At 37.8% G+C, this 26,295-nt stretch overlaps 1 protein-coding gene across 10 annotated transcripts in view; it reads left to right on the top strand.

The window, feature by feature from the left end:
- The window catches only part of PPFIA1 (PTPRF interacting protein alpha 1), a 126,455-nt gene that overhangs the window by 94,921 nt on the left and 5,239 nt on the right, over nt 1–26,295 (top strand). For 5 of the 10 annotated variants that reach the window (XM_038764010.1, XM_038764018.1, XM_038764013.1 and 2 more), the window contains 12 exons: nt 1,352–1,503; nt 2,585–2,757; nt 4,222–4,315; nt 10,269–10,350; nt 10,475–10,675; nt 13,977–14,039; nt 14,520–14,546; nt 16,170–16,345; nt 16,433–16,530; nt 19,640–19,815; nt 20,395–20,463; nt 20,896–21,061. In XM_038764010.1, coding sequence (XP_038619938.1) covers nt 1,352–1,503; nt 2,585–2,757; nt 4,222–4,315; nt 10,269–10,350; nt 10,475–10,675; nt 13,977–14,039; nt 14,520–14,546; nt 16,170–16,345; nt 16,433–16,530; nt 19,640–19,815; nt 20,395–20,463; nt 20,896–21,061 — 1,477 coding nt within the window. The remainder of the gene's footprint in view (nt 1–1,351; nt 1,504–2,584; nt 2,758–4,221; nt 4,316–10,268; nt 10,351–10,474; nt 10,676–13,976; nt 14,040–14,519; nt 14,547–16,169; nt 16,346–16,432; nt 16,531–19,639; nt 19,816–20,394; nt 20,464–20,895; nt 21,062–26,295) is intronic. The other 5 variants (XM_038764015.1, XM_038764017.1, XM_038764016.1 and 2 more) reach the window with 3 other exon arrangements.

Raw genomic sequence — 26,295 nt, forward strand, 5'->3', positions numbered from 1 at the left:
CAGTTCATGGGCAGTGATTGTGTTTCTAAAAACTTGTGTAATTTTTAAAATTTCAAATTTTTTGAAGTTTTAGCTTAGTTTATATGTTATAGTTCAAACACAGAAACATCTACGTGCAACTGTTCCCTTATAAATTATACTCTTTTTCAGAGTTTGCAGACAATGCAGTGGTTGTGAGCAGTAGTCATCACAGCTACCTTTTGATATTAATATCAGTCTTTAGGCAGCCTTGCTTAATTTAATATAATCGGTTTCAGCAGTAATCTAAAACTTGGTCTTAAGGGGAGATCTCTGTGTCAGAGTGTAGAGAGTGAGAACTTCCTTGCAAGAAATAAACAAAAACCAACATGGGTGCCAGTTACCCAGAGAAATACCAGATTCCTTACAGAGCTAGAGAAAAGGAAGATTCCCCCAGAAAAAATATTTCCAATTAATTTAATAAAAATGACCAAACCTTCCATATGTCACATTTGAAAATGCAAATCAGTTCTGCTGGTGCAGTAGATATTATGAGAAATGATTAATATTAATGAGTTAATTGGCTTTTGTCAGTTTATTAATCTAAATTATTCCCTGGTTGATTTGAGTCTATTTCAACAGTGAAAGTGATAATAAAAACATCAAAACAATTGTAATTTAAAAATTGTTTGGCTTAATCTCAGTTTAAGTAGAAGTATTTCAGATTAGAAACTGGTTTAAATTGGGCAACATAACAAAAATCTATGCCTGTAAATGTATGCTATTTTATAATGGGAATCCTAGAGAATCTATGCCAGTTTCTGCAGGGACCCAGATTCGTCTCCTTGCCTCCTGGGTGGAAAAGCGAGTGTGTTTGAGTGGCTTGAATGAGTGTGTGATCCTTTGCCGCCTTGAACAGAGTTAGTGGACTGCAGTACTACAGCTAGGGCCAAACACACCATTCAGTTGGCTCAAATGACAATATTATTCCCAAGCGCTTAGTACAGTGCTCTGCACACAGTAAACATTCAATAAATACAATTGAAATGAATGGCAAGTTCATTTGCAGTTCCTCACCCTGACTGAAAATTGTGGTCTGGGGTAGTGATCATCCATTTAATCCCTCATGGAGACTCAATTGGAGTGTGTATCTGTGTGTCAGTTTCCATTATTTACTTTACTGCTGTCCTCCGCTTTGTGGAGAGTGAAGATTGCAGTGGGAATTTATAAAAGGAGTGGGCAGAATTCTAGAAGAAAATAATTGCTGAAAGACAGTAGATTGACAGGAAGTGATTTGGAATGGAAGTCTTCAAATAGGGTTCAGGAATTAAAATTTGAGCCTTGCAATTTTTACTCGTTTGATCATTTTTATGCTTGTCTTAACCCATCATAGTTGCCAGTTTCCGGAGACGAGGTACGAGATGACAAGACAACCATAAAATGTGAAACATCCCCACCGTCGTCCCCTCGATCCCTTCGTTTGGATAGACTACATAAAGGGGCTTTGCATACAGTAAGCCATGAAGACATCAGGGACATAAGAAAGTAAGTAAATGCGATTAACTCAACCATGTTCACTCGTGGGAATGTAGGTTTACTTGCTTTTTACTATGATGTAAAGGAATTGGGTCTTGTTAATGAGGGAAGAAGATAAACTATTACCCTGCTTAGTTACCTAGAGTTGCTTCATCTGAATGGTGCCAACTGCAGCTCTCCTATTCCTGGGCTGACGTACCAATTTCTGCCACAAAGAAGTTGTCAGCTCTTTGGTTATGCCACCCGTTTATCTGGTGTGTCTTGAATTTGCTTATAAAATTTACACTTTTTGCAGTTTAGAATCATTCAGTGAAATTTTAAAATAACATTAAAAATGGAACGGTTAGGGAATTAAAGAATGTTGTTTTGACAACAACAACAGTGTCTATGTGGGTAGAAGATGTTGTGTCAGAAGAGATGGTTGGGCATCAAGATGGTAACTCCACATTATAGGAGAACTGAGGGTGGAGTCTTTGTTCATTTCAGGTGGCAGACAGAGTTTTTGTTTTTCTAACATTTCATTTAAAAATCCATATGCTAATCCACATTTCAAGTCAGATACTAAACATGAATAGAACTTTGTCAAGGTAAGACATTTAGGAAGGACTATCCTAGTGCTATTTAGTAATAGCACTTAATGACAACAAACTATAAATTTAACTGATATATGAATCAAGCAGCTTATATAGATACCTTATTATTCACCCTATAAATAAGAAATATTTAGAAGTAATAGCTAAGAAAATATTTGGAGTCTTTGATGGGGAATTATTTTCCTGCTGACTGATGGACTATCCTCAGATTTTATGATTGCTACTGCTTCTTAACTTAACCTTCTTAAAACTAACGTAGAAGTCATAACCAAACAGAAAGTCTAAAATTTTTCGTAAATGTTTTTTATTTTAAAGTATTCTAAAGTTGTCAAGCTCCCTAACTGTGTGCATAGTTCATGTTGTATGTGGTTGGAATGAATAATGGCTTTGGAATTTCGTTGAGTTAGTTTTCTTGTGGAATCAAAATTAACTTTACAGATGTTAAGGTTACTTAAAAATTTAATTTTAAAGGCTGAAATACTGTTCTTTTCCTCAAGTTCTACAGGTTCACAAGATGGACAAGTAAGCAATCCCAGTAGTAGCAACAGTAGCCAGGACTCCCTTCACAAAGCCCCTAAAAAGAAGGGAATTAAATCCTCTATAGGCCGCTTGTTTGGTAAGAAAGAAAAAGGTCGGTCTGGACAAATCAGCAAAGAGTCACTTGGGCAAGGTTGGTTATTTTTTATTATTATACATAAATGTCCGGAGCGGGGGAGAAAGATTTGGTTTAGGTGCTTTATTTTTTGTTTGTGTTTTTACGAATCTATTTTGTTTAGGATTATAGGGATTTCCCATTTTAAAGTCTGTATTCATGTCTTGTGGAGTGAGCTTAAATATAGTCCCCCTCGTCCCCCTCTCCATCCCCCCCGTCTTACCTCCTTCCCTTCCCCACAGCACTTGTATATATGTATATATGTTTGTACATATTTATTACTCTATTTATTTTACTTGTACATATCTATTCTGTTTATTTTATTTTGTTAATATGTTTGGTTTTGTTTTCTGTCTCCCCCTTCTAGACTGTGAGCCCACTCTTGGGTAGGGACTGTCTCTATATGTTGCCAACTTGTACTTCTCAAGCGCTTAGTACAGTGCTCTGCACACAGTAAGCGCTCAATAAATACGATTGACTGATTGATAGTCCATTCTTGTTCTTCATTCATCCATTGTACTTCAGCCTGCTAATACCTCATTTATAAAGCTATTGGGCTTACCTATTTTGTTTTTATAAAATAGGTAAAGTTTCTGAGAATGTTGCCCAGATCAAAAATGTGTACACTAGGTAAGTTAGCATTCTGCCAGTTACTCACAAGAAGACTGTTAAGCTCACTTGCCTGTAGTGCTGTGGTTAAAGAGTAGGAGTTAGTCATAATAGTCATAAATCCTAGAATGGTTTTTATATTTTATTGTCATCATAATTGAATTATCTGAATACTCTTGCTTTTGTCTCTAAGGACCATTTACCTCCCAAGGCGGCCAATATTGACTGAGGCTGTTTAGGGCAAGTCTCGCATCATTTTTTTAAAAAAACTGCAAAAATCCATGTAGTCTTACATCTACAATGCCACTTTTAAACAGTATTTACTGTCTAGTGTAGCCAGGCTACATGTCAACCTGTGGGGTGTTGCCCGAAAAGTGTCTTGTACTGAAAGGCTGTTGTTTAACAGCATTCCACTCTAAAGTCCACAGCACCAGGAAGCAAGGAGATCCTATTTAGGTCGATGTGATTCAAAGAAGAAAACTTAAAAAAACTGTGATCAGCAAGTGCTTTGAGAATAAAAGTCACATTTTTCTGAACAGTATTTGTGTAGTGTTTATCATGCCAGTTACTTAGTCCACAAAAGTTGCTTAAGTAATTAATCTTTGTCTACAACACATTTCTGCATCATTGGAATTCGTCAAAGAGTTCCCTTTCCTAGTGTTGCTCTGGAGCTATGAGTAATGTCACCTCTCAGATGCATGTCTGAGCCTGCTGTTTGTATTAATTTCTTCATCAGTCAAACTGCAAAGTAGAGAATGCACTCTTGGGATAGCAGTTGTATTTATGGAATTTCCCTAGAATGCTTTTATGGTGGATGCACTTTGATGATGTTATGTTACAAAAATAAACTCCTAGGCTTTCTTTTCTTTACAGCTGGAGTTTCAGACCTAGATAACTCATCTCAGGATGCCTTGGGCCTTAGTAAATTGGGAGGACAGGCTGAGAAGAATAGAAAACTACAAAAAAAGTGAGTTGCTTTTAAATATTCCCCCTTCCATTTTTTTTTAATCAGTCAAATATTTCTTGTGTAATTACAAGTTTCACTGGCATTTGAGTTGACTAACCAATTTAGCGGTTAGGAGATGGTTTTGAAAAGTTGTTTTTCCATAAATGCACAATGGGAAAGGGAATGTTTTTAAGTTTTATTTGTAAGGAACAGCTAATTCGAACCAGTAGTGAACTAAGAATAAAATTGGTTTATCATTAATTACCATGACACATGATTTTGAAAAGTTTTAATGTAACATTGTTTCATTGACAATTGCTTGCAAGATAACTAATCTTGCACTGAAATTAGTGCCATGACTCTGTTACTGTAAAGTGATATGCATTTAGGGATAGGGGAAAAGGGTAAGGGTAAGGTTGAGAGGTCCTAATTTCCACCACTGGCAGAAGAAGTAAAGCTGTAGGGTAGTCTTGCTTTATTTGGCCCAAATAATAATGGCATTTTAAGGTTTTTAGGTAGAATCTGTTTGAAAAAGAACGTTGTTGGGGAAAGTGGGAAATACTTGGATCGTCACAATTTTTCGGAAGTTTTTTGCAGGTTGACTCTATGCTTCTTGATTAACCTATGACAAAAAATGTTGTTTTCATGGCAGCGGGGCCAAATCTGGGAAAGGAAGCAGAAAATAACTCTTTTCCATAAAAGATAGGTAGCTGCTGTCTTTAAAAATTTTATACCATGGTATTAAACATGGTCAAATTAGATGAGTTGGGCAACAGTGACATATTAAAACAAACAGTTGATTTTTTCAAAAATAGGTTTGTTCTAATCAAAGATAGGGGCCACACTAGAGTATAGAAAAGATGGTTTATGTCAAGTAGTCTTGGTTTGGCGTCAAAACATATGCTGCAAAGTGAGACATGGTGGCCTTAACAGGAAGCTTTGTAATAATGTATTTTAGGGGAGATAATTTCATTTTCTCTGGATATAATTTCCTAGGATAGTGTCAGTAGCTAGGGAGCGATCATCACTTTGTGAATATCTTATTTGCCAACTTTATGATGTTAGCAAATAGCTATGGTGTTTAGAGATTTTTGGTATATTTGAAATGATTTATTTTCATGATTGCACTCTCCCAAGTGTCTAGTATAGTGCCCTGCACATACTAGGCACTCAGTATGTACCACTGATTGATGAATGATTTGCAGTTTAAATGTGGTTAAACTCCAGATTTGCATGCTTGGCTATTTTGAATTGAAGTGGTTATCCAAGTCCCCAAAACAGATAGTAGATAGGAAATAATGAAAATTTCTCTCTTTTTTTTTTAGATAATTTGTTTCTAGATAATTGAGGAGTGAGCAATTTTATGCCTCTTTTATAGTTTTGTTAATTTGCTGTCTTTTCCCTACAAAAGAAAACATAGTGTCAGAGATTTTGGATATACTCAATTTACTGGCACTTGAAGCAAATAATAGTGTCACGTTCGTTTGGTACTTAAATTATTCTGTCGTTTGTCTTTAAACATGGTCTGTGAACTGATTGACATGATATATTTCACCTTTAAAATACAACACACAGAGTCTTCTTTCTTTTGATCCCCTTTGACTTCTACTCAGTCAATCATTGGTATTTATTGAGCACTTACGTTTACTGTATGCAGGTCACTCTACTGAGCGCTTGGTAGAATACAGTACAATTGAGTAGGTGGACACGATCCTTGCCCTTATGGAGCCACCCACACACACACCATGCTCCAGTCATTATTATTATTATTATGTCATTTGTTAAGCACTTACTATGTGCCAGGCACTGCACTAAATGCTGGGGTGGATACAAGCAAATCAGGTTGGACACAGTCCGTGTCAATCAGTCAATCAATCGTATTTATTGAGCACTTACTGTGTGCAGAGCACTGTACTAAGCGCTTGGGAAGTATAAGTTGGCAACATATAGAGACAGTCCCTACCCAACAGTCAATCAATCAATCGTATTTATTGAGCTCTTACTGTGTGCAGAGCACTGTACTAAGCGCTTGGGAAGTACAAGTTGGCAACATATAGAGGCAGTCCCTACCCATTTATTTTACTTGTACATATCTATTCTATTTATTTTATTTTGTTAATATGTTTGGTTTTGTTCTCTGTCTCCCCCTTCTAGACTGTGAGCCCACTGTTGGGTGGGGACTGTCTCTATATGTTGCCAACTTGTACTTCCCAAGTGCTTAGTACAGTGCTCTGCACGCAGTAGGCGCTCAATAAATACGATTGATTGATGGATTAGCTTGCATCTACCTCAGCACTTAGTACAGTGTCTGGCATACAGTAAGGATTTATCAAACACCATTAAAAAATTGTATTAATAGTCAATTCAAAATAATGAATTTTGAACTGCTTAAAAGTGCTTACAGATTTGCTCACTAGTATGTGAGTAGCCAGTCTGTTCTATTCCTAACAAAATGTCTACTTTAGTATTTGCTAATGTGTTTTAAAACTCATTCCCCATACTTTGCATAGCGCTTTTCTTAACAGCAGATACATTTTTCCACTTTGATTATTGGAGGAAATTACCTTACGGATTTGTTTGGGGGGAAAAAAGATACAAATGAAAAATCCCATTTAGAGTTAGGAAAGAGGAGAGAAATAATGTAAACTTGCAAAATGTTCACCTCTCATTTTCAGTTTTTGGAAAATTTATGTATTTTAAATTAGTATTTTCAGTAGATGTGTTAACATGCAATTTTAGATTACGTTGAATAGATGAGCTTGCCCAAGCAAATAATCAAATTAAATCCTGGAAAAGCTATACTATGTTAATAATTTTCCGCACAACTGAAGTATACATTGCAATTTTGACGAGTGGTTTCAGATGTCAACTATTAACAACTTTGAGTTGGTTTACAATTGTAACTGATAGAGTACTTATACACTAGTACTTATGCACTGTTTGATGCTACTCTCCCATAGAGAGGTTAAAGTACGTACAAGGTTCAAAACTTTGTATATACAGTACCAACATTTTGCAATTTTAGGATATCTGAGTTACGATCATAGTTCTACCACTGAGTTAAGTGAAGTGAAGCTGATTTGGGGCAAATCAGCAGTTGGGCCAGAGACTCCCATCGTAGACAGTAGATGAGCTTCAGTCCAGTTACAGAGGCTTTGGGACTAAGAACCTGCTTCAAGCACTCAGTACAGTGCTTTGCACATAGTAAGTGCTCCGTAAATACGATTGAATGAATAGTTGACCCAGTAACACTTGCACACTTTTGTCCCCACCAGTCATATTCCCATTGAGTCACAGTATATACAGTTAGCAGGAAGGGAAATAGGTTGTAACTCTTGGCATCTAGCTCACAAACGTTTTTGACCTGCAGGACTCAGCCAAAGTAGCCACAGCAGGCTGCCGGTGGTGATCCAGAGCACCATAATGAGCCGGTGGTTACCTCAGAAACCTTGGCATTTAGTGAAGATGAATTAATGTCTTTTCTACAATTACAAGGCAGTAGACTCATTACAATCTTTATACAGATTTGTTGTGGGTTGTGGAGAGAGCCTGCCTATTAATTTTATCCTTCAGGAGTACTGGTGGATGCATAGAATTAAGAAGTTTGCAAATTACAAAATAACAGATTTCATGTTCTCCGAAGGTGGAATATGTTAAAATAGTTAACAGAGAAATGACACCTAAGATAGCCTTCTGCATTCATTAACAGTATTTTTACAGTGACAAACTAATTCCGGGAGAAGTGGGCTATTCTCAGGTCCGGCTCAATCAGCCACCATTGCTGCTTCTCAGACTGCTGGCCTCACCTTCCCGTAGTATTCATTCATTCAATCATATTTATTGAGCGCTTACTGTGTGCAGAGCACTGTACTAAGCGCTTGGGAAGTACAAGTTGGCAACATATCGAGACGGTCCCTACCCAACAGTGGGCTCACAGTCTATTCCTACCGCCCAAGCAGAGAGAGGGCAGGGCAGCCAAAATGGCTGGCTAATATTAACCTTACAGGCTAGCAACTCTGATTTATGAACCCGGAATCCATTAAATAGAAAAGAATATTGACCATCTTTATCTTGGCACAGGATTTTTATGATACTCTAAAAGACGTGCTATTGTATTTCCTGGTTTTGAGTAATGCTATTATCTCATGGAAAGTGACTAATCCAAGGGCAGTAGGACTTGCCTTGGGATAATCTCTAATTCCAGTAACCCATCATAGTGGAGTGGGAACGGGTAGCTACCTTTATTTCAGTTTTCTTGTACTTTTACTTCGAAATTCAATATGGACTGTGAAATATCTTCCTTGATTTGTAAATTTTGATTAATAATTTGATCAAGCATACAATCGTAAGTATACTTTTTTTCTTAAACTTGTCATTTTAAGTAAACTTTGTTTACTTTTTCTCCATTTTAAATTTTTAGAGCAAAAGCAGGGTAAAGTGTACTAGGCTTGATGTGGCTGGGATGTTCAGAAGTTCATTATTTAGGTTAAATACTAAAAGCTATGCTCTATCATACTTTAAATTCACCTTTCCAAAAAATGTTTTTTTCTGTACTTTGCAAGAACGTTTTCTACTAAAAGCATTTACAACTTGGTGAAGTTAGCTAATTTTGTGGTGCTTTATTAGCAGGGTGTTGTAAATATATAATATGTGTAATGTTTAAATTACAACACTAACGTTTAATTTGATCTTTATTGAATGTATTTTTGCTGTTTTTAGGGGAAAAGCATGGTAGAGTCGCCATTTAAAACCACTGAAAATAGCCTTTTTATCTGGAAGTACGGTTTCTTTCAAATACTGTAAATACCCTGCTTTTTGTTTTGAATTGGTTCAATGAAAAGCGTTAAATATGCAGCTAAATAAAAATGCTTTACCACAACACTTTCCCACTGTACACTACAGAGTATTTTTTCCTAATGGAAAACAAATGAGCATTTCTTGTGCCTGGCAAGAAACGGAGCTGCTATCTTGGTTTCATTTCCCATTTTTGTCTGTCTCCAGAGGGAGATTGATTTTGCGGCAGAGCCCATTCTGCCCCAAATAACTTCATTTCCACAGTGCCAGTCCTGTGGGTATCCTCTCGTAGCCCCATGAAACTGGCATCCCAGAAATGAAATAAAGATTGACCCTGAACCCTTGTTATTTGTTAGCAAAGTTCGGTTAAATAGTATGGTTGAGCATGTCCTAGTGGAAAGAGCACGGGCCTGGGAGACGGGGCTTCTGGATCTAATCCTGGCTCTGCCACTTATCTGCCATGTGACCTTGGGCAAGTCACTTCAGTTCCCTGGACCTCAGTTTCCTTAACTGTAAAATGGGGATTTAATACCCTTTCTCCCACCTACTTAGACTGTGAGCCCCCGTGGGACAGGGACTGTGTCCGACCTGATTAACTTGTATCTACTCCAGTGCTTAGAGTAGTGTTTGACACGCAGTAAACACTTAACAAGTACCATTATTATTATAATTATTATTATTGTATTAAAGAAAAAAATCAAAGAATTTTATTTGGAGGAATTTTAAGCATCCCAAAAGCTAGGTTTCATTCATTCATTCAGTCGTATTGAGTGCTTACTGTGTACAGAGCACTGTACTAAGTGCTTGGAAAGTACAGTTCAGCAACAAAATTAACTATGTGCATTCAAGTTGTGTGAAAATTGGCTTTTAAAGTTTCATTGTGTTGAAATAGTGGATTCAGTTTTGCTTGTCAACCTGAAAAAGAGCTATAATAAGTTGCCTGTCAACTAACAAGCATTTTCATTGTGAGAGGCGTTTAATAAGGTCAGCATTTACCATACAAACAATATCGAAGAAGCCGTAAGCTAATTTATAAACTTTTGATTTTTTTTTGGTATTATATTATTCTTACAAATCTGTGAAACTGATTAAGGAACATTTGGGATCTTTGCATAACAGCTGTTTGCGTAACTTTTAGAATATATTTTCTCCTTATAAATGACTGGTTGTGATTTTGTAGGCATGAGTTGCTTGAAGAAGCTCGAAGACAAGGTCTGCCTTTTGCACAGTGGGATGGACCAACGGTGGTTGTGTGGCTGGAGGTAAACAGTGCTTTCTAAAAGATAGTCTATGCAGGCTTAATTCTTAAAATTTCAAAAGGTCTTTTTATTTTAAAAACGAAAAAGTTCACAATCCGCTCGTTGGCGTTGTATTGTCTTTTCCCAGCTATGGGTCGGGATGCCGGCGTGGTACGTGGCTGCTTGCCGAGCCAATGTGAAGAGTGGTGCTATCATGTCTGCCTTATCGGATACAGAAATACAGCGTGAAATAGGAATCAGTAATCCTTTACACAGGTTAAAACTGAGGCTCGCTATCCAAGAAATCATGTCTTTAACGAGTCCATCTGCCCCTCCTACATCAAGAACGGTAAGATTCAATCAATTAAATGGCTCCTCCTTGGAACGGGTAGGGGAAGAGGAAAGCATTATTGAAGTAGCACTGTCTTTATTATTTTTCTCTTTTGGCATCTGTGTTGCATAGAGAAATAGAGCAGAATAGGTATTGAAGCTTTTATTGTCTTTAAGTAGAAAAAATTGCATGTTTTACAGGAATGTCATGAAAATGCTTTCCAGTAAACACTTGGGTGAAATAACAATTTAATAACCTAAATCACTTACAAAAAGTATGAAGCAAAAATAGTAGTCACATATTGCATGAAAGCTTTTTGTTAGTGGAAAAAGTCTTGAAAGTTGCATTTTTACAGAAGAAAAATGGTAAATTTGACAGCATATATTTATCACTCAATTCTAGGGGGTGAAATCATAAAATAAACACCTTCAAATATTAATTTTGGTCATACAATTAAAACTGAGAATACTGATTATAAAGATGAAATAATGTTCACTGTAGTGCAAGTGGCTTTGAATTTATCTTTAAAAAATCAGTAGGTTTAGGGTATTAAAGACTTCCATGGGTTTTAGCACAGTTAATGCTGTACTGCAGTTCTTTAGGATTCTGAGTGGATTTTGTGGTGAGAAAAGAACCGTTGCTTTGATTTGCAAAACCCATAATTGAAAATAACCTGACATAAATCCCACTGCGCCCTGCAGCTGTCGCTTTTCTCTCTTCTCTTTTCCCCGTCTAAACTTCTCACGTAGGTTGTACACATCTGCTGCCTCTTCTTCACCTCAGTTCTGTTTTCAAGCCTCTGCAGTCCGATTTCTGCCTTCTTCACTTCACTGAGATCATTTTCTCCAAGGTCATCAATGACTTCCTTTTTGCCACATCTATCGGAGTCTACTACGTCCCAGTCCTCCTAACCTTTGGGCTGCTTTTGGCACTGTGGATTGCTCCCTTCCTCAGAAAACGCTCTCTAACTAGTTTTACTGATCCAGTTCTCTCCTGGCTCTTCTCCTATCTCTCTTGCTGCTTCTTCTCAGTCTCTTTAACCAGCTCATCCTTCACCTCTCACTCTCTAACTATGGCTGTCCTTCAAAGCTTGAAGGCACTTTAATTTGCTCTCTTCCAGGAACCTATTCTCTCTCCAGTTCAACCCACACACCTCATCCATCTAACACCAACCTATTCACTGTGCCTCAATCTCATCTCTTTTACTGTTGACCTCTTTCTTGCTCTCATCCTCCCGCCTAAGAACACATTCCCCATTCATATCTGAATTAGCAGCACTTTCCCCATTTTCAGAGTCCTGTTAAAATTATATCTCCTTCAGGAAGCCTTCCCTCTAGTCTCTCCTTGTGGGCAGGGAATGTGTCTACTAACTCTCTTGTACTTTCCCAAGTGCTTAGTACAGGGCTCCTGCACAGAGTAAGCGCTCAATAAATACCACTGATTGATTTTTGCCTCTCTGGTACTCTCCCATTGCTTTGAACAGTGCTTTGCACACAGTATCCACTCAGATACCACTAATCTGACTGTTTCAGGGTAGACACAAAGCCTGTTCTTAAGGACTAAGATAGAAATGCAGAAACAGCCTGATTTGCTAAAATCAAATGAATGTTATACTCCTCTGCATTTCATCACCCATTTGGATCCTTTTCCATGAACAATTTCCCTTTCTACCACACCTCTTTGAGCACAGTGATAATAATAATTATGGTATTTGTTAAGTGCTTACTATGTGCCAGCACTGTTCTCAGCACTGACCTGACCCTGCCACTCCTTTCCCCATCCCACCTCTCAGCCACTGTTAAAACCTGAAGAAATGGAGTTGAAACTCCTTTGGTTAGAGCTCTGCAAGGTCACAATTGTATTAACTCCCCGTGGCCTGTCCTAATGAAACCCCAACAAAGAGTATCTTTGTCTGATTTGTACCTGACTATACCAAAAATGGGCTTGAGTGGGACTGGAAGTTGTCTTAGGAGTCAGCATTTCTAGGTGATCCTACTGCCTGTACCTGGCATTGGATCAATATATGGACCAGAGTTGACTAAAGAGAGAATTAGATGTAGAGTGTTAGAAGGTTTGTGCCGTAGTATAGGAAGTTAACCGTCATACTGTTCTTCTAGGTATCCCGTTGTGATTTTGGGCAGCAGAATATGCTAGAAGCATCTTTGGTGTGGCCACTAATGGCACTTTTTATGGTCTTAATATTGTGAGGTGAGGAGGCCGTATGGGGCCTTCTAGACGCAGTTCAATTTAGGCCAAGCCACACCTTCGGGTTTAAATACCCCAAACCATTACCTGGGCCTGGCCTGAGCTTGGGTTGTACACAAGGAACTTCCCCCCTCCATCTAATCATGGTGTTTAAACTTTGTGGGGCCCAACAATACGGATGGCAGAAACTACTTCTTACCACTTTCTTCTTACCCCAGCAGCAGTTTCACAGAGCCCACTGAAGCTCTGGAATCCCCAATTCAGGAATCCAAAGAGCATTGCCAATGGACTTTTTGGGGTTGATGGCTCGACAGGCAATTCCACTTTTCACAAGGATCCTGGCAGAATCTCCCAGTCTTCCTCCCCTTCTGCTCACCTTTTGTTAGCTCTTCTGGAGAGTCCTGCAGCACCTCCTGTCCTCCAAGTCCTCTCTATCCACTCACAACACTCCTAGAATACAGCCTGAAAAACCCGAGAATCACTCTAAGGAAAATTGTGTCCTTTAAAATTTAAAATATTTTAAATTTTTGTGAGACAACTTGTTATTTTAGCATCAGTGGCAATTTAAAAGGGTAAACTGTGGGAAAGCATAAATTTTGCAAATGTTGATATGAATTTCATTGTACTTGGATATAGAAATACATATTGATACCTATGTGTGCGATCCATAACTCCTTGGAAAATATTTGAGGGCGGTTTGTACTTTAAACTGGAAGACAAGTATTTTCAGTCTTGTGCCCTTTTATTTAGGCCATTGTCAAAAGGGTATAGTAAGGAAGCTTATAGAATAAATACCTGGATTGAAAAATATTACCATTGATGTTTTAGTTTCATTATCTTTTTATGATAGTGTTAACTATATGTGGGACTGCCCTCATGGGGTAACTTTTGAACATATGCTAAGTTTAGATAATTGTAGAAAATATGGAAATATCCCTGAAACAATGATTTGTACATGTACTGCCAGCAGATATAGTTCAAAGCTTTAGAAGTCATTGCCTTATCCCATGCCTGCTCCTTTTAAGTACCTATTGCTTTTATATTCTGCCACCTTTCCTCTTTGTTACTGCTTTCCTTTCACTGGATGTGCTTGGTTCACTGGGGGTCATATTAGACCACAGGAAATGTCTGGGTAACACATGAAGAAATGGAAAATCTTACAGCTACACCACAAACGGTTAGTCACAATACTGCAGCATTTGTTCTCTGTGATGCGCTTCCCACTTTTTTGAATGTTTGAATCACATGTTCCTTTCAATCACATTTTTGAAAAATTTAACTATAATTGTTCTGTAGTGTGGCTTCTTTGGTCAGAGAAAAATAAAATTTTGAATCCTAATATATGTATATATTCTGTGTATTCCAGGAGTGAGTAGCGCAATTATAGAGTCAATTTGTATTTTGTCCCTTTTTGAGCAGCCCTAATTTTGTCACTCTCTTTTTGTTGTCGTTGAGCACAAATTTCTCCAAACACGGGTGTTAACTTGCATGAAAATATAAATTGCTTATTTTATATGATTATTGCATGATGCTTGCTTTTATTTTTCGCATACCAACGTTTTTATAAATGCCCTGCAACATTAACGTGCTTTCCTTACTAATTTTATTAATACTAATAGTTGTGTATCCTTTTGCTTTCCTAACCACATAACACCAGGAAGATGAGGAGGGAAGCTGGGCTCAGGTTGGAGATTTTCTGTACTATGTTCTTCATATATGTGCACCAACAAAAAGCAATTAGAACACAAAGCTGTCATTTCTCATTCTTGATGTTTAATCACTTTGGAAGATTGCTAATGATTTGACCACAAAGCCAATCAAAAAGCATCCCAATGAATGCAGGTGTATAAGTCTGCCCAGCCTTTAATAGAAAATATTTTACCAACGCCTCATGAACAATTTTGAAAACATTTTTTGAAAAAAAAATTTTAGTAGAGACTTTTATGTTTTGCTTGTGAAGGTTTTTACGTGAGGATACACCACCTAACTGGAAAAGGCTTGCAGTTTTTTCTTGTCCTGGAGTTATAATTCCGTGGTGGTGATAACGTGTTTTGAATTGTAATGACTACGAGCTGACTTTGAATAAATACCACTGATTGATTGACTGAGTGATCTTTCCTTACCAATTCTGAAGTGGTGAGAAAGAACATAGAGAAGCTCCTCACAGTTACTATATGCTGTGGGTGGGAGACAGACACCAAATAGAATCCACCACACATTACACTGTGATATGTTTAGGACTTGGAAAATTAATGAGATTTTGTTGTCAAATCTAAGTAATAATATTACTAGAAGTTTTTTTCCAATTCAGCTTCTCAGATACATTTTTTATCTCAATTCCCCCCCCCACCCCCCAAACTTCTAAGTAATGAAAAACTTAAGTTTGGTATATTTTCTTACCATGGAAACCTTTGAATTCAAAGGCTTTTAACTAGTTCCTTGATGCTTGCTTCTCCAGCTAGGTTAGAACAAGGAAAGGAATTTTAAATTATTGTACGTGAAATGAGTAGAAAGAAGCTTTAGAACAGTGCTTTGCACATAGTAAGCGCTTAACAAATGCCATCATTATTATTATCATTTAACCTCTGGTGGCTGTTTTCAGGGAGCTAAACTCCCATGTTCGTGTTCTCTTTCCCCCCTAAATTCCCTTCACTGCCCTTCATTATTCAACAATGCTCTTACAGTAGGAATAGTCTGATAGCCACAGAGAGCAGGAGTAAGAGAAATAGTAAATTCCAATTCACAATTGCCAAAATCTTATGTACTTGGGCCATTTTACCTTTAGCGAGCAAAGCCCTTGCTTCTTTGGCAATATCTAAAGTGGCACGTATGAAGTATGCAATTTTGCATTTTTCCCAAAACATTTTTTAAAGAACAAATTTGACAAATTGGGGCAGTTTTCAAGCCTGTTCATGAGTCACAATCATTCGGTACAGTCCATCCATTAAATCCGAATTCTTTTCCGAAATGGAGTTGTCTACAAATTGTGTTCTATGGTAATGCTAGAGGTGAAAGAAGTTTAAGCTTAGAGAACATTGTCAAAAAAAATCAAAACCTGATGAAAACGTGAAGAGTAGAGCTGCTATTGACTAATTTTCTTTGGATAAAATTTCTTTCAAAGTAAATATTGTAGAAAATCTTGGATAGCACTCTTTAATCTGACACATTTTGTGAATCAGAGAGTTATTAATTTTGGTCCTTAAAAAAATTCATCTTAAAATAATATGACTTCAACAAATATAAGTACCCTAAAGATTTTTTTCTTCTCTTTTGAGTTAAGTTTTTTTGGTATTTTTTTTTAATACAGACTTTAGCATATGGTGATATGAACCATGAGTGGATTGGCAATGAGTGGCTCCCAAGTTTGGGGCTTCCTCAATACCGTAGCTACTTCATGGAATGTCTTGTTGATGCTAGGATGCTGGATCATTTGACTAAAAAAGATCTTCGTGGACAGCTTAAGATGGTTGACAGTTTTCACAGGTAAATGGTTGTAATTTTGACAAATCGGCTGCCAAGGAGAAGCTTTACTTTCATTGAATCTAAGAAGCATGTGCATTTTCCAAACAGAAACAGTTTCCAGTGTGGAATTATGTGTCTACGGAGATTAAATTATGATCGGAAGGAACTTGAAAGAAAAAGAGAAGAAAGCCAGAATGAAATAAAAGGTTGGCATACTGTATTTTACTGATCGTATTTTACTGATCTTCTGATTACATTGTTGCTTGAGTGGATTGGTAGCCTCGATTTTTTTTTTCTTCTTGAAGAACATTGGAGAGTAAGGAAGTGGAAAGTGTGCTGATGGTATTCTGCGTATTAGTAATGGCGCAAAATACTAAATGGATTAAGTTCAGTCTGCATTGCCAACTAATATTAATTTCCTTTCATGTTTTCCAGTACTTAATTCAAAATATTTCTTAAACTTCCCAAATTTTGGGCAAAGTTAGTAAAATATTTATCCATTTTATTGTGCTCTACATACATTGCCTCTCTTCTCAGTGAGAGTATTTGTGTGTATGTATGTGTGTTTATATTACATATATACTTTCGCTTCTGATGAATATCAATGAACTTGATCTTAGAAATAGCTTAGAAATATTGAAATACTCTGCAAGAAAACATGTTTTAAGCATACTACCCAGGTTTCCTCAGAAACTAGCTTTATTGAAGTTGTCTTCGTACAAACAGATGCCCTCCCAAAAGGTCTTCCCACAAATTTTATTTTGTTCAGAATAAAAATTAAATATTTATAAAGTATTTTTATAGACTGTCACCCTCGTCAACAAAGAGGGCATTTGGAAATAAAATATGGGAAGCGTGTCTTTTAAAAATGGGTGAATTTTCTTCCTACATTTAAAAATTTATGCATAAGTAAGGAAAAAGCATTTTAAAATAAGAAGTATAAGCACTTAATCCCGTGCCATGGCATTGGGCTTAAACATGAGGATGGAAGTAAAATAATCAGATTGGACACAGGATCTCTCTGGCAGTAGTAGTTTTTATTAGGTGCTATGTTCAGAGTACTGTTTTAGGCACTAGTTAAAAATATATAGGTGGCAATTAGTCACCATTCCTGTCCCACAGAGCATACAGTCTAATAGGTTAAGGAGATCAGTTATTCCTTCCTCATTTTACTGATGAGGGAACGGAGTCCCAGTGAGGTTAAATGACACACTCAAGGCCACAGTGTAGGCTAATAGTAGAGTTAGGATTAGAAGCAGCCTGGTCTAGTGGATGATAACAATAATAATAATAATAATGGTATTTGTTAAGCACTTACTATGTACAGAGCACTGTTCTAAGCGCTGATATAACACGGGCCTGGGAGACAGAAGGACCTGAATTCTAATCCCTGCTCCACCACTTGCCTCCTGCTTGATCTTGGGCAAGTCATTTAACTTCTCTGTGCCTGTTACCTCTTTTTGTAAAATGGGGATTAAGACTGTAAGGCCCGTGTGGGACATGGATTTTGTCCAACCTGACTAGCCGGTGTCTGCCCCACTGCTTAGTATAGTGCCTGGCACGTGGTAAGCGCTTTAATAAAAAAGAAAACCAAAAAAACTCTGTTCTTTTGATGTCCATCCCCATGCGAGTGTAATAATTGTGGTATTTAAGTGCTAACTATGTGCAGAGCACTGTACTAAGCACAGGGCTGGATATAAGATCATCAGATCGGACACAGTCCCTGTCCCTCTAGCATCATTATCAGTGGTATTTATTGAGTGCCTGCTGTGTGCAGAGCACTGTGCTAAGTACTAAGTCCCCTCCCCACAGCACCTGTTTATATGTTTGTACAGATTTATTACTCTATTTTACTTGCACCTATTCACTATTCTGTTTTGTTAATGATGTGCATCTAGCTTTATTTCTGTTTGTTCTGATGACTTGACACCTTTCCACATGTTTTGTTTTGTTGTCTGATTCCCCCCTCTAGACTGTGAGCCAGTTGTTGGGTAGGGATCGTCTCTTTATGTTGCCGACTTGTACTTCCCAAGCGCTTAGTACAGTGCTCTGCACACAGTAAGCGCTCAGTAAATACGATTGAATGAATGAAGTGCTAGGGAGAGTGCGCTACAACAGAGTTGGTAGACATTCCTTGCCCACAAGGAGTTTGCAGTCGACCATCTAGCCAAGACAATAGTTAGCTTTAATCAAGATTGTTCTTACAGAAAATTAATGAGTAGAACAGTCCACATATGAGAAGATTATTGGCAAAGTTTTCATGAGTTAACAGTTAAAGCAACTTAGTCTTAGCTGTCATAGTGTGACTTGGTAGTCAGCTGTGATTCAAAAGGAATAATTTGTAACTTGGACAAAGTATTGTGGCTTCAAGCCAGTTTCTCAACTTGGGAAATGACTTTCTTTATTATTATCTTAGAAATAAAGAAGAGATCAGTGGGTTAAAATAGACTTTTTAAATGGGGAAAAAAGCATATCAGAGTAAATTTTTAATTAGCAGTTGCATTTTTGACTGCAGGACAATTTCATCCTTCTGTCAAATAAAAAGTTACACTAATTTATCTTGATTTATGGTAAGAAATGGTTTTCACAAATTCAGTTTACTTAACCGCTGGTGATCTTGGTGTTGTGAAAGGCAACTTCAATGTAGATAAGTGAGATAATAAAAATAATTAGCTCATTGTAGAAGAAGTTTGTTTCCTCCCTAACAAACTGCATGGAAGTAGCAAAATTTACGGATCTAAGATTCACTTCCAGTATCTTCCACTTAGGTAACCTTCCAGTGTTCTAAAACGTATTTTGGCCAGGTCTTGGAAAAATGACTTGGGTTGGATTTATGAAAGACAGGGATATCTGACCACTCCGTCACTTTTTATGTCAGGATGCTGCAGGCCAGGAAGACTGTGGCATATGACAAACACCACAGTTGTGGTATTGTTATGTGTCATTATAGATGTGTAGTTTTGCAGAAATCCATTTGCTTGCCCGGGATCATGTTGTAGCAGTATTCAGGAATAAAAACGCATCGGGGATGACACAATCTCCCCAACTCCTAACCCCTCACCCATTTACTTTGTGAGATCGGGCCCGGTAGATCCGGTGTGTATGGACTGTGTCGTCTCCCCCATCACAGTGTAGCGTGATACGGCCAATAGGCAGGCAATTAGAGAGTGAAGGAAGGCAAGGGAACTCAGGGATAATTCTTAAACTTGACAACCACCTCCTAAATAGAGTGTCATCTATATTTTATATAAGAAATTTCATTATTCATTTTACGCTCTCATTTTCCTTTAACTCTCCCTTCCACCTCCACAATAGACGTTCTTGTTTGGAGTAATGACCGAGTGATTCGCTGGATATTGTCAATTGGTCTGAAAGAATACGCAAATAACCTGGTAGAAAGTGGAGTTCATGGTGCACTTGTGGCCTTAGATGAAACTTTTGATTTCAACGCATTGGCTCTCCTGTTACAAATACCCACTCAAAACACACAGGTAATCGATGTGCTCTCTCTTTGCCAGCTGAGCTAAAACAAAATAGTCCAGAATTCTGGAATAAATGAATATGGGGTGAAGGAATTATTTTGCATTTCTGGAAACCATCGTTGTCTAAAAATTTGGGTTTGAAAAAAAAAGCTCCTTTTCTGCATCTGCATTTTTGGCCCCGATCTTCTTTATTGGGGCTTTTAAATGTGCTGCATATTTAGCAACCAGGTGGGGACAGATATGTATTAAATTCAGTTCAGGTGTGCGAAAAACATTGTGTTAAATATATCTAAGATTGCAAAAGGTAAGGCTCGTTGTGGGGTCGGGGAGAGAAGTCCCATATGAACACTAGCAAAAATAGTATGTACTTGGGTCTTTTTGCCCTTGTCCTTTTCCCTGGCATTGTCTCCTCAGCAGCCCCTGTCTCTCCTACTTGCAGTTGGTCTTGTCCCCAGACAATTGCAGCCAACTTCCACTCTATTCTTCCCCAACTGTCTTGATCTTTTCAGAGTACATGAATGTAAAATGTATTTGCTACAAACCTTGCTTTAGTGATAATATTGTGGCGTGTTTTTTGGGATTTTTTAGGCCCGTACCATTTTGGAAAGAGAGTTTAACAACCTTCTAATTATGGGCACTGACAGAAGATTTGATGAAGTAAGTCTGACATAAGTATTTTGGAACATTTATCAAATATGCATCCAGACTGTGTAATAATGCAGGTACTATCAACCTGAAATACATAAAAATGATTGTGGATAGATGGTCTGTTTTATACACTATTATAAACTATTTATAAAGTTTTTCACCAGAAAAGCTTCAAAGATAGGACATTATAGTTTGTAATTTGGAGACACAATAAAATACAAATTTCTGTTACACTTTCCATAGGAGAATAAGACTTTCTTTTCACATCAGAATCATTTATTTTCTATTCATGTAAATTATTACCATGCTAAATGGAAAAGTTCACTGTGATTTCATATAAGTAATATTTCTGATACAGCCAGTATTAAAATTGATTTCAGTTGGCCATGATCTTCTGTCCTGTTTTCAAAATAAGTACTTTGGTATTTATCAATCTGTTAGGAGGATGATAAAAGCTTTAGAAGGGCACCTTCCTGGAGAAAGAAATTTAGACCAAAGGATATTCGAGGTTTAGCTGCTGGATCAGCAGAGACTCTCCCCGCAAATTTCAGAGTTACTTCAACAATGTCTTCACCCTCTATGCAGCCAAAGAAGATGCAAATGGATGGTATGTACACAGATTTTTATTATTCTTAAGCATGATGCATTTTTCTATGGGGATGTGACAGTTTAATAAGTCAGAATGCTTTTGTGTATTAAACATCTGAGTTTTCTGCATGGTCATTTGAAATGCATTACCAATTTATTTTTAATACTTGTCTGTATCCTATTCAAATATTCCTGTGGCGCAGTGGGTTAGCGGGTTTGGCTGTTAACTGAAAGGTTGGTGGTTCAAGTCCATCCTTTGATGACTTTAAAGAAGCAGCATATGGCTCAGTGGCAAGGGCACGGGCTTTGGGAGTCAGAGAACGTGGTTTCTAATCCCGGCTCCGACATTTGTCTGCTGTGTGGCCTTGGGCTCTGTGCCACCGTTACCTCATCTGTAAAATGGGGATTAAGACTGTGAGCCTCGTGTGGGACAACCTGATTACCCCAGTGCTTAGAACAGTGCTTGGCACAAAGTAAGTGCGTAACAAAAACCATTATTATTCTTTTTTAAACTCACCAGCCAAAAAACTTCTACATCGAAACTTCGTGCCACGTGTCGCCGTTCTTCTGATTAGTGTAACTCTCAAACTGAAGCAACAGTTTAGCAAATCGTATCCTAGTGGCCTTTTCAGAATTGCTAGAATATTTTATGTTTAGGAGAAATATGATTGATTGTAAATAGTGTCAGTATAATTGTGCAGAGGCTGATCATCTCAAATGTAAGCCTTCCCCTTTTTCCCTTTTTTTTTGCTTTTAGCTATTTTCCTATATTCATTAGTACTCTGCGGTACTATGGTAGTATGGGAAAAAGGAAAAGGAGGTAAAAGTCCATTTTACTTTATGCAGTCAGCTTTAATAAGGGGTTTAGTTTGAGGAAGCTGAAACCGTGAGTCAAAAGGAAGTTTGGTATCCTTGCTGTTCCTGTTTGTTGTATTACATCTGATTGGGAATTAGCTATGAAAGCAACTATGCTTGGAATTGCTTTTCATGCCTCTGGTATTTCTTCATGATTTCTTAATGATTTATCCCATTAAAAAACAAAAACAAATCTCTTAGCCTTATTCTTTTGTGGGCTGGAAAGGAAATTCAGGGTTTTTTTTATTCTAGTTATAACATTTGCATTTCAACACTGAAGGGTCTTGCTATCAGTTTATTGGTCCCTACTACAAGTATCCTTTTAAAAATGCAGATTTCATTGAGGTATATGAGGGTGGGAAGCAAGTAAATTCATACAACCTTGCTTAACTGGGAAATTCTTGCTAGGCTGGTTTAGCGGGACAGCTTTGTAAAGGCTCTTTTTTAAATAGTAAAGACTAGAAATACACTTATGGAGAAGCATGGTGGCCTAATGGAAAGAGCACAGGTCTGGGTTTTAATGCCTGCTGCATTTGTCTACTTTGTGACTTTGGGCAAGCCACTTCTCTGAGCCTCAGTTTCCTCATCTGGAAAATGCAGATTCAATACCTGTTGTCTTTCCTACTTAGACTGGGAGCCCCTTGTGGACAGGGATTGGGTCCAGCCGCCACTTGTCTGCTGTGTAACTTTGGGCAAGTCACTTAACTTCTCTGTGCCTCAGTGACCTCATCTGTAAAATGAGGTAATTTGAGGTAAAATGATGTAATCTGTGAGCCCTATGTGGGACAGAGACTTTGTCCAACCCAATTTGCTTATATCCACCCTTGCACTTAGTTCAGTGCCTGGCACATAGTAAGTGCTTAAATACCATTGTCGTTATTATTATTATTATTATCTTTTATCTACCCCAGTGCTTAATACTGTGCATGGCACATAGTAAGCGCTTAACAAGTAGCAACATTTACTGCAACTATTAACTCATTGTTTTATAGCACACTAAAGAATGAAATATTTTGGCAAAGATTTCTACTCTTGAGGTTTTCCACTGTGCTTAAGGAAGAAAAATGTGGAATTTACATAAAAATTGCATAATTGCCTTTGTCATCGGTTGAAGGCATATAGGTGAAGTTGCCTGTGAAAATTTGAAATCCCTGACAAATCTAAAAAAACAGCAGTCAGAAGTAGTGTTTGCCTTTCCCTGTGCACATAGTTATTATATATTCTTATTTTTTTGTCCTGCTTCATTTTGTATTTTGAGAAATACCTTCAGTTCTATTTATTGAACACATATTGTGTGCAGCGCATTGTACTAAGTGCTTGTGAGAGTACATGAGAATTAGACAAGATTCCTATCCTCAAGCAATTGACAACCTAGCAGTGGAGAAAGGCCCTAAAATAAGTTACAGAAAGGAGAAAGTAATATAGAATAGAGATAAGTACATAATTGCAGTGGGGGATTATGTATTCTTAAGTGTTTAGGTGGCAGGAATGCTAAAATGTCAGTTGGTGATATATAAGATATGGAGATGAGAAATTGAGGAAGGTTTACTTCGGGTGGTGTGATTTCAGAAGGGCTTTGAAGACGGAGAAGTGGTGTGTTCTGGAGGATATAAAAGGAGAGGGAATTCAGGCTAAGGATGCGAGTAAGTAAGAGATTGGTGTGAGATGAGAATGAGCAAAGTGAGTAAGTTTACACGAGGGGGAATAACAATAATAATAATAATAGTGATGGCACTTCTTAAGCACTTACTACGTGCCAAGCACGGAATGTAATGTGTGAGCTGGGATGCAGTCGGAGAAGAGAGTAGAAAAGAGCTGATTCCGTGCCCTAAAGCCAGTGGTCAGGAATTTCTGTTGGTGGATTTTGATCCAGGCAGAAGAGCAAAGTGTGGATTGGAAAAGGTTGAGACTGGAGGCAAGCAAATCAGCGAGGAGGCTGAGCGGTAGTCAAACTGGGGAATGGGCAGTGCTTGGATCACCTTGATGGTTGTTTGGACAGAGAGGGAGAGGCAGGTTTCTGAAGTGTTGGGCAGGAAAAATGGACAGGCTGTAGCTAAAGACTGAACATGGGAAGTGAAGATAAGGACAAAGCCATGGTCACAGGCTTTTTTTTATGGTATTTGTTAAGCACTTACCATGTACCAGGCACTCTAAGCTCTGGGGTAGATACAGGATAATCAGGTTGGATGCAGTCTTTGTCCCACATGGGGCTCACCATCTTAATCCCCATTTTACGGATGAGGTAACTGAGGCGCAGAGACGTGAAATCTGTCCAAGGTCACACAGCACACAAGTGATGAAGCCGGGATTAGAACCCGTGTCCTTCTGATTCCCAGACTGTGAGCCCGCTGTTGGGTAGGGACCGTCTCTTATGTTGCCAACTTGTACTTCCCAAATGCTTAGTACAGTGCTCTGCACACAGTAAGTGCTCAGTAAATACGATTGGATGAATGAATGACCCATGCTCTATCCACCAAGCCACACTGCTCGAGAGATGGGGAAGAGGGTAAGGTCAATTTTGATGGGAAACTGAGGTGCGGGAGAGGATCTGAAAGGGCTGTTCAGTTTTGAGCGTACTGAACATAAGGTACTGACAGGACAACCACGTAGAGAGTCACGAGAAAAAATACAGAGGGAGAGCATCAGGGCTAGCGAGATGGATTTGCTATTCATCGGCATAGAGATGTAGTTGAAGCTGTGGGAGCTCTCCAAGAGTGCGAATGTAAATTAATTGATAATTCGTATTTATGGAGCGCTCACTATGTGCAGAGCACTGTACAATAAAACAGAGTTATAAATTAAGAGCATGGGGCTTTTGAGGGACCCCGACAATTAGGGCAAGGGGGAGAGAGGCAGAGACGGCAAAAGAAACTGAGAAGGACCAACCAGAGAGGCCTCAGAAGACTGAGCCAAAAGAGAACTGTATCATAAAAACCAAGGTTAGCTTGTGATTCCAGAAAGTAGTGGTCTATAGTGTCATGCCAGAGGCAGTCATATATTCAAGTAGGAATAGGATATTCTGCTAGATTGGACAAGAAGGAGGCTGTTGGGGACTTTGTCAGATGGTCTCAGCAGGGTAAAGGAGTGGGAAATTAGATTGTAGCGGGTTGAGAAGGGAGTTGGAGAAGAGGAAGTGGAAGAATGGGTGTTTACAGCCCATTTGGGAAATTTGGACAGGAGTGGGAGAAGCGATATGGAGTGATAGCTGGATTGTGAAATGTAACTTAGATGAAAAGAAGCTGGGTCTTATAACTGGCCATAGAATCAGTGAAGCTGCTTTAATAGTAGCAAATTATGTGTTGAACAACTTTGGTGGTCAAAGCACAAAATTGGTCAGATGCCTATTTGGGATAAGTAGTCAAAATATAGGAACTCATAACATTGGTTGTACTATGACTACTACTTTCTATATTGGATGACAGAAATTTAATTTTTGCCCAGTTATTTAAAAACATTCTTGGAATTGACTAAGCCTTGAGTCTATTTTTTTAAAAAAAAGGCAATTGGAAGTAATAGGCTAAGTCAGCCCTGATTTTTAAAACAAATTTAATGGTGAAAATTAAACAGAAATGGAAAAAACTGGACCTCAACTGAGTTGTGTTAAGGTAACCGACCATTTTACTATAAATTTGCTTTTTCCAGTTAGTCTGTCACATTCAGTCAATCAGTAGCATTTTTTAAGCACTTATTCTGTGCAGGGCATGTTACAAATCACTTGAGAGAGTACAGTAAATTTGACATGATCCCTGCGCTCAAGGAGTTTAGAATCTAATACAGGTAGGTAGAAGTAATAACACTTCTTTAACATCATCTCATTCAACAAAACCACAAAACATGTTTACACTTAGAATTCATGGGCTTTAAATATAAATCCCTTGAGGTAAAAGTGTACTTAACTATGGTGGCTATTATTACCTGTAAGGTGTTAAGATGTTTGGAAATAATCAGTAGATTTTTAAATCTTTTCTTTTTCATCATGTTCTTCCAGAAAATAAGTTTAAAAAAATCATTGCTTCATATATGGAAAAATATTGACCAACAGCTCTGTTTTTCTTAGTTCAATGTGTAGAATTGCTTATCATGCAAAAGCATATATTTGTGCAGTGCAAAATAAATATTTCTCTTAGGTGTTCTGGGAAATGAATTGTGCTTATGCTGAAAAACAGGCATATTTGCAGGTCCAACATACATTTTCTTAAGAAGAAAATAGCAACTCTAAATGTTGACCTTTGAGAGAGTTTTTGCATATATCAGATTTGAGAAAATTTTGAGATAGTCTTCACATTTTCTCTTGGTTGTTATAATGGTTTTTGAATGCTTAATGTGCAAACCTTTTGTTTCCTTACATTTAAGCCCTGAGACTTTATACAAATGATAAATTTCTTCTCTTACTGTGAA

This window comes from Tachyglossus aculeatus, chromosome 22, assembly GCF_015852505.1.
Source record: "Tachyglossus aculeatus isolate mTacAcu1 chromosome 22, mTacAcu1.pri, whole genome shotgun sequence".
Taxonomy (NCBI): domain Eukaryota; kingdom Metazoa; phylum Chordata; class Mammalia; order Monotremata; family Tachyglossidae; genus Tachyglossus; species Tachyglossus aculeatus.